The sequence below is a fragment of the Eucyclogobius newberryi genome, unplaced genomic scaffold (assembly GCF_026437365.1).
Source record: "Eucyclogobius newberryi isolate DKJ021-1_F unplaced genomic scaffold, fEucNew1.0.hap1 SCAF_9, whole genome shotgun sequence".
Lineage (NCBI taxonomy): Eukaryota > Metazoa > Chordata > Actinopteri > Gobiiformes > Gobiidae > Eucyclogobius > Eucyclogobius newberryi.
The window spans coordinates 38,299,671-38,308,448 of NW_027316532.1; the positions used below are offsets into that span (position 1 = coordinate 38,299,671).

The following is an 8,778-nucleotide window of genomic DNA, read 5'->3' on the forward strand; positions in this document are numbered from 1 at the left end:
AACCATAATATAACCATAATATATCCATGGTATGAACCACAATATATCCATGGTATGAACCATAATATAACCATGGTGTTAACCATAATATATCCATGGTATTAACCATAATATAACCATAATATATCCATGGTATGAACCACAATATATCCATGGTATGAACCATAATATAACCATAATATACCCATGGTATGAACCACAATATATCCATGGTATGAACCATAATGTATCCATGGTATGAACCATAATATATCCATGGTATGAACCATAATATAACCATGGTATGAACCATAATATACCCATGGTATGAACCATAATATAACCATAATATATCCATGGTATGAACCATAATATAACCATGGTGTTAACCATAATATATCCATGGTATTAACCATAATATAACCATAATATATCCATGGTATGAACCATAATATATCCATGGTATTAACCATAATGTATTCATGGTATTAACCCATGTTTACAGAAGTAATAAGCAGGAATACAAGCTGTGGAATATATAGGCCTGAAATGTGACGTATTGTAGACACTTTAACACTCTAGTGGGGGTCTCAATGTCAATAGTGATTAGTTTATTAAGTATAAATATATTAACTCATATAATATCAATTATTTGAATTATATTAGCATGTTTTATTATTAAAAACATTCCCAAAGATTTAATATAGACTAAAAAGTAGCATTTTATAAATACTATTCAATTCCATCTACTGTTAAAATCTGAAATCAGTCAAAGCACTGCCTAACGCTTGTGTACCTCCAGGGACCCCGTATCCCAGGAAACACTGTCCTAGAAGACTAAATACAACTGGGAAAGATGTCGTAATGTAGTAATGACAGTTTATTTATACAAAAAGTATTTATTTTAAACAGGTTTCTGACTTTACAAATGATTTACCACAAAGTAACAAACTGTTGACTGGTGTTAAGAGAGTTCAAGTGATTCCTCTGACTCGAGTTTGTCCTCTGTTCTGAGACCTCTGCCCTCTGCACTTTGATCCTTGGCTGTCAGACCCTGCTCCTCTTCTTTCCCCTGGCTGGACATGCTTGTCTCTAGGACGTCTTGTTCAGCAGTTACATTCTGAGAGTCAGCTCCTTCATCATCCTCGTCTTCAACATCCATCTCAAAAACCCGGATGTGCCTGAGGTTTGCGCTCAACTGCCAAGAGAAGTGTCAAGCTCTTAAAATGCAATTCCTTTAACTCATTTGTTGGCAAAGAAATCTCTTATTCTTATTACATTATTGATCCCAGTCACAAAGGCAGACATTCCACAGCACACAAGGAAACCCAACACAATATGAAGTCAGGCAGGACATACCACACAGGCCACTTTACGAATGCCATTCACAGCAACAAACTGAGCCTTCATGTTTTCAAGTTCCCGCCACTGATTTCCCAACATGATCCCTTGGCACGGGATTGCACTGGTTTGCTGATCCAACCTAGAAACATTACACATTCACCATATTACTTTTTTCCTATTTTTCTTTGTTGTATATGTTTATGTCTCATGGTAAATGGTGTAAAATGCTTGACAATAAGAGTAATAAAAGTGAACAATACAGAGGAAAGGACACAGGGGGATTGAGGAAACAAAGGGACAAGTTGAGGTTTTCTTTGCTCAAGAGAATGACTGATATTATTAGGAATGATTACATCAAAAGAACATTTTATTTATAGATTTTGGTAGTTTTGTACAGAGTAGGTATAAAATATATGGGTCAAAGAAGGTTCGAGTTACCAGATGGGAGACAGACCACAGAAGAGATTTATTTTCAAGAGCAACTGTAATTCTTGACATTTTTGTGAGTAAAAATGTAGATAAGGTTCAATGAAGGCAGAGAGGGAACAAGGCCATATACAGTACATTTAATTACACATGTTCACGTGACCAAAACATACCTCTTGTTGGGTTCCCACATAAACTCTGTGTCAGAGCTCAGAGTGGAAGTAAGAGGGAGCTGAGCCAGAATGCACCGACCGTTTTCTTCATCTGGTTCTTGCAAAACGATGGTTAACATTTCATCGTCATAGAAACGAGCGTCCTGGCAGCTGTACACAAAACTAGAACTAAAAAAGGAAAATATATGTAATGAGAGTGTGCATTTTAATCAATGTGGGAGCATTATAAAATGTCTAAAATGTCCCCTCTACAGTGGTTGTTTTTTGAGTATTAAACAAAAAATCCCAAACAAATAATAATCAAGTTAAACAAATAATAATTTTCTGGTGGGATTTTTCTTTCAAAAACTTATGTACCACTGGCTTGTACTTACTGTGCTGTGGCGTTGTCATCATCCACATTGTCCAGTATGTGGCTAAGATCAATCGACATCACACTGTTTGCAATGTGTCTGCAAAGGGAAAATGTTGATTTATTCATCCAAGCAATGTGGTAACTAATGACAATGAGGCAATTATATTCGTTACAATCATTTAAATCAAGCTTTGAATCTGGTAAAAAATCACAAGTTTTTAAAGTTGGGAATTCAAAATTTCAACTCCACAGTTACATGAAGAATAAAATAGGACCAATACATAATAACATGTATAATATAAGCTCATTGGCTTAGTGCTACCTGTGTGGGTCTGTAGCTTTTCGTAACAGGTAGAGTTTGGATGGTGAAATTTCTGGCATGCTGAAAACAACATTGTGAACCTTGGCTTTCTTGTCGTTCCACCTATAGGTCAAAGAGCAGGTTTGGTTCAGGCCAAAAAGCCATTCATATATAATTAAAATCAGGTATGTTTGTAATAGACTTACAAAGACGGAAGCTCAAACAGACGTGGAGTGTTTTCTGAACTGTAATAAACAAAAGAAAAAAATGGTATCGGTGACAAATGTGTTTTGCACGATACAGAAAATCATTTTACATACACTCAAACTCCACAGACCTTAAGATAATCGAGCATATGTACAGTATAGCACATACAAATGCTTCAAACCATAACAAATGTATAACCTCACCTTTCTGGCACAGTGTAAAGAGGCAAAAAGACGGCCTGATGTATGGACTTTCCTATAACTTCCTGCAAAGAAACAAATATTTATTGTATTGTGGAATTTACCCGTTCATAAAATGATTATATTAAAAAGGCGACTCAAACGTACAGCTGGTTTTTGTAAACACTGCTCAATGACTCCCTCCATCATTCTCTTAACAAAGTGCAGAGACTTTTGAGGATACGAGGGAAACAGCAATGGGCTTTCTAAAGAATGGATATTGTCTATGTTAGTCATATTTATTTGTACTATGTTGGCTGTAGTTCCTCGATTACAATTCTGTCAAAGTTCACCCTTCAAGTATGCGCTCTCTTGTAAAAACTTGAGCCACTGGTTTCCCTTTGTGTTTGGTGGAGACACCAGGTCCTCTTCTTCATCCTTCAAGTACTGCAACATCCAAACCATCATGTCAAACGAAAACACAAAACCAAAAGTCTTCAGACAAAAACATTTACCATTTATTAAAACGCCTACTTACTTGACCAACTCTTTCAACGTTAAAGTACTTCCCTTTTCTATCAAAGAGCTCTTTATTCTGTTAAATGCAATACAAACAGATATACCATTGTTTATCAATTTAACTAGCACATGATATTAATGTGATAAATGAATCCTGACCTCACTGAAATGCTCTGAAAGGAAATCCGAAACAAATGCTATATCCTTCTGAGTCATCTGCGGGATTAAATCTGTTAAAAGCGACTCAAATCGTGCAAAACATTGTAAATAAAATATATATAGTACCTTATTGAGTTCAGGAGGCACATGTTCCTCACACATTCTTAGCATGGCTGTAGAGGAATCAAATGAATTAATGAGATAATCAACTGCAAAATATTCATAATTTCATAATTCTACACCTACATACCTACATACAGCCATCGAAAAAATGCTGAAAAGTTTTTCATACTTTTATCAATGACCCTATGAAACAAAAATATCAAACAATAAGACAATGCATGAGCCAATCATCTATGTTTGTAATTAGCATTGTGTTTTGACTCACTGTAGAAGTTCATTGGCTTTTAAAGAAAATGAGCCCACAGCTGTAATTGCACCTAATCGTAAAAGAGAAAGAACAAAGAAAGTCAAATATTTTCCAAAAGATCTTTCTACATTTAGTTTATGGTAATCTATACTTTCTACAGCCGCTGAGTCCAAACCAAGAGGCTCAAACTTCTGTTTCCATAGAGACATCCCTTTAACTTCACTCAGGTGGTACAGCAGCGCTTCAGAGCCACTACAAGCAGACGTTTTGTTTGTTAGGGCAGCAACAAGGTTTTAGAAGTATTTCAAGATGGTCCAAATCCAGACGTTAACATTATTTAAAAAGGTTTACTTTATTTTAAGTCACCGTGCAATCACCAACAAGCCATACCTTAGTAAATGGCTGATGACAAGCTTTTGAATACTGGAGTAGGACGACTCAATAGACATCCCCAGCTTCTTTAGGCCCTAGAATCAAAGATAAACATAATGAATAGACCTAAAGAAATGTGGAATATATTGCAATAAAATCCACTGAAATTGGTCTCACCTTGACCGTGAGTTGGTTCATGAGAAGTGCTTGAAGTTCAGGGCTTAATAAACATCAACATGAACATGAAATTATAATCACATATCATATTAAAAAATGCTACATTACTATACAAGGCATTTGGATACCACCTACAGGACACTTCGGGTATTACAGCATCTTTATATAAATATCAAAACAACTTATCATCACCTTGATTGCCCCCACAGCAAAAGCTCCAGAAACTCGTCATGAACTTGAGTACTTGTGTTCTTTTCCTACAAGAACAAAGCAACAAAAACGTGACCACTTGATTCTTCCACTAGCAGTGCAGTGCCCAACAACAGCAACAGACCTGGACAAATTTGGTGAGCCGATGGTCCATTTGCAGCAGGATGTCGTCCCAGGCCTCGCACATGCAGGTGAGGGAGAGGTGCAGGTACTGGAGCAACGTGGAGATGTGAGTGAACTTACGAGCCATCCTGGTCACCTCTGGCAGACAGTCAGACAGCAATCCAGTGTCCAGCTATGGAACGAGAAAGTGGCTTGGTTGAATATATTAAAGAAAATGCAAAATAACATATACTACTAATTTAAAATGCTCACCTGACAGTAACAGATCTCTGGGTCGTTCTCGGCCGACCTCACCTCTGTGATGATGGACAGTGACTTCAGATCACTGGACAGACCAAGGCTACGGCACATTCCGGAAATCTGTAACAACATATGAGAAAACCATGATTTACTGTCACATCAATGTAGGAATGAAGATCATAAAAGTTGATTAGGTGTTGTAAAATCCCTATAGGGTTTGAGCAGTGGTGTTTATGTACTTTAAAACTGTGAGGGACTAAGTAAACCAATTATTACTTACTTCTGTGACAGTGGCAATCTTGTACATCCCATAAGCATAAAGCTCAACAGAGCCATTGCTTCCTCCAAGAACAAGTATGTTGAGTCTACACACAAACAATAACTATTTCAATTCATATTAGGTTTTAATTGCCGAATGAACAAAACAATTTTTACCTGACTTCTCCCAGAAGATTTGTGATTTCATCTGATTTTTCCTCGCTGTAGAAAAGACAGCAGATGTAGTTAGTTAGTTTGTAGTTTATTCTGACATGTACGGTATTACTACATAGTAAATATACCGTTTATCTTACCTGAAGATTTTTGATGTTGTGCTGTAGCTGAATAGAAACAAATGTGTGATTCACATAACATTATAAATATAAATAAAGGCAAGTGGATTCTTTCTTGTTGGAAATTGTTGCTAGGCAGGAGTGATGTTAAAATGACTCATGAAAGACAGTATGTCACCATCATAATGGGCTGTGGTTTGAGAGGTTAAAATGGATTGGATGAGAGTTAGGCTGATAATTAATGCTTAAAGAGTTTTTAGATTTCCAGTTTTGTCTTGTCTTCTTGGTGAATGAAGGTATGTGTCTGTGGCTCCCATTTTATAATGTTTATATTGAGTTACGTGTGTTCTGTGGATGACCTTATACTGAATCAGTTGTAAGTTGGTATTATTAGGAATGTTAAACCTTTTAATTAATTCATTTGTAAATATTGGAAGTTATTGTTTCTGTGGCGATTGTATGTTTCAATCCTGCTTGAATGGCATAAATGTATTGTTGTTAAATAGGTGGATGATTCCTTTTTTGTTCCAATGTCTGATAGTGTGGCATTATTTACCTGAAAGTCAGGGTTGTGCCGAATGGGAGTGTATTTGCAGGGTGCAACCTAAAAGAGGGGTGTTGTTTGAGGCTGAGGTTCATAGCTGACATGTATACAAATGAGATGTTTTGGAGGTGAGATTGTTCTGAATGAAGCCATTAGTTAGTTGGTTCTACTTTTGTTCATTTCACTAGATAGTGTAGATGATTTGCTAGTGGTAGTGAGTGAAGTTGAGTGCATGCATAAATAAAAGGTGAAAAAAACTGATGTTGTTACCTCTTTGGAAGTGATGGTAACTTGGGCAAGAACATTACAGATTCATCCTCAGAGTTGTAAAAGGCAGTCAGTGCACTAGAGAAATACAACAGCAAAATAAAGTAGCACAAAACTAAAAGGACCAAACATTATAGTGTTAACAATGGTCTTTACCTGTTCTCTTCTGTCACCTCCATCCAGTGCATGCAGGTCACCGGGCTCTGGATGGGAAACACATGCAAGATCTCTGCCTTTTCAACACCACAGAGGATTACCTGCTTTGTGTCTCCAAGGCTGAAGGCCAGAACTGTAAGAAAAAATTGTTATTGAGTCTGTCACAGGTCTTTTCCAAGGCAATAATTGTGCCTTACTTTTCCCATCAGGTCTCCAGGCCAGCGCTGTGATGTCTTTCCCTGTGTACTCACTCGGTGGAAGGCTCCAAACTCGCTGAAAGCTGGCCAAGCGATGGAGGAGCAACTGTTCACACAAGTAAAGTAAGCACTATAAGACAGAACTAGTCGGCATGGGTAGAGTAGCCAAAAATGTTTGCCGGGAAAAAACAGAATATCTCTGCATTTTCATACAATTAAAAAAATGTCTATTCTGGATCCAATGCAACAAAATTGTACCAGAGTATACTCAAGAACAAGAAGAATATATCTGATTTAATTGTAACTAAACAAATCCATGACTCTCACCTCTCCACTGGTGTTGGCCAGGGCAATTAAATCTCTTTTAGGGGACCATGCCATACACAGGACCGGGTTCGGGAGCTGCTTCTCGCCCACTTGCCGAAAAGCAGGCATGATGTCAACTGCAATAAGAAATGTTTCTGTGGATTATTTAGCATATTTTATTGTGGATTTAATAAGTAAAGTTATTTTAGTAGGTCGTATTCCAACTAGAGATAAACTATAGCACTAAATTATCAAAATGTACAAACTAACGTGTGTATTTAGTAGAAAGTAGTTGAAAAACATTTGACAAATAAACAAGTTACAACCACATTGCAGGACAGAATAGGCAGATATATAACTTAGCCAAGTTAGTAATCTGTTATTAATGAACATTTGGCATTTGTTGTTGTTCGGCTCAACGTAAAAGTAATGTACAAGTGCGTGGACGTTATTTTATACTTCAATTGTAAGGTAATATAAAATGTTTGGGTTGTTACAAAGCAGGTACTTTGTTTACATGTGACAGCTGCACATTGCTAACACTATAGCTACTGTTAGCAATAAACAGTCTCTCTTTAATAATACTCTGTTTAAAATGCAACGTGTAAATAAATAAAGACTTACAGCGACAAGCCAAAACTCAAAAACAAGCAATAACCTTCCTCTTAATCGTGTTGTTTATTGTATTTAAGCAGTTTTTTTACGCGGAGAGCGCCATGTTTTTTCAGACCTATCACTGCACTTCTACGGAAAGCCAGGAGTGACAAACAGCATGAAACGCGATTCGTAAAAATAATGAGCGCAAATTACTAAAACACAAGATGAAATGAGGCACCAGCATAAAAACGTCACATTTACAGCGATCTAGTTTGAAATACAAGGTAAGTACGGTATGAAAAATATGTGTGTTTGTAGACACCACGATGCACTAATCTAATATCGATCTAAGCACTTGTGAAATTTGTTAAGAAACACATTTTCTTTAAATTGAGCAAACTTTTCGCACAAAATAATAAATAAATGCCAAACTCACCGCAAAGTAGATGATCACTTTTAACCATGGATCTATTATAATATTGATTTTAACTCGGACATATATTACCCCGGTCTCTAGATATTAATAATAATGATAATGATAATAATAACGATAATAATAAAAACACCAACAATATTATAACCTTTTTTTCATCTTTTTAATCATTGACTGATTGATTAGGAATATTTGGGGATATGTATATATATATATATATATATATATATATATATATATATATATATATATATATATATATATATATATATATATATATATATATATATATATATATATAAGGTGTACTTTGCAAATAACACACAAATCAATATAGCGCAAATCAATTGTCAACGTATATGTCCTCATTTGTTAAAATGTCAGACTACAATTTTAAAATTCCTTCTGGTCTTATCAGAGGCACTACTTGACTATAATCAGAGGTTTGACGAAAGAACCAGAATAGTTCAGAGAGCACAAAATGTGATAGTGGCCTGGAAATAGACGCAGTGATGCAGTGAGGCTTCAGGCCCTCCCTGAGCCTGTGTTTTGGCATTAGTCTGAACATTCTTTGTCACTGTCCCCCGGGGTAG

The 8,778-nt window shown here is 36.2% G+C and overlaps 1 protein-coding gene across 3 annotated transcripts; it reads right to left on the minus strand.

Annotated features, from left to right (window-relative positions):
• Window positions 1–889: 889 nt before the first annotated feature.
• Window positions 890–7,879, minus strand: anapc4 (anaphase promoting complex subunit 4). Of its 3 annotated transcripts, XM_072438627.1 has the most exons (28): window positions 7,780–7,879; window positions 7,177–7,292; window positions 6,850–6,955; window positions 6,653–6,785; window positions 6,500–6,574; window positions 5,707–5,733; window positions 5,570–5,614; window positions 5,415–5,499; window positions 5,147–5,254; window positions 4,896–5,066; window positions 4,754–4,818; window positions 4,562–4,604; window positions 4,403–4,479; window positions 4,164–4,264; window positions 4,031–4,082; window positions 3,893–3,948; window positions 3,769–3,815; window positions 3,643–3,699; window positions 3,503–3,559; window positions 3,318–3,411; window positions 3,133–3,230; window positions 2,989–3,050; window positions 2,785–2,823; window positions 2,600–2,701; window positions 2,297–2,374; window positions 1,923–2,090; window positions 1,339–1,462; window positions 890–1,177 (listed from the first exon to the last, which is right to left on the minus strand). In XM_072438627.1, the coding sequence occupies exons 2-28, from the start codon at window positions 7,282–7,284 to the stop codon at window positions 944–946; spliced, it is 2,412 nt and encodes an 803-aa protein (XP_072294728.1). In that variant the 5' UTR covers window positions 7,285–7,292; window positions 7,780–7,879; the 3' UTR covers window positions 890–943. The 3 variants fall into 3 exon arrangements, with proteins under 3 accessions (XP_072294728.1, XP_072294727.1, XP_072294729.1); XM_072438626.1 differs by having other exon boundaries at window positions 4,031–4,264; XM_072438628.1 differs by lacking the exons at window positions 6,850–6,955; window positions 7,177–7,292; window positions 7,780–7,879 and having other exon boundaries at window positions 4,031–4,264; window positions 6,641–6,704.
• Window positions 7,880–8,778: the final 899 nt, after the last annotated feature.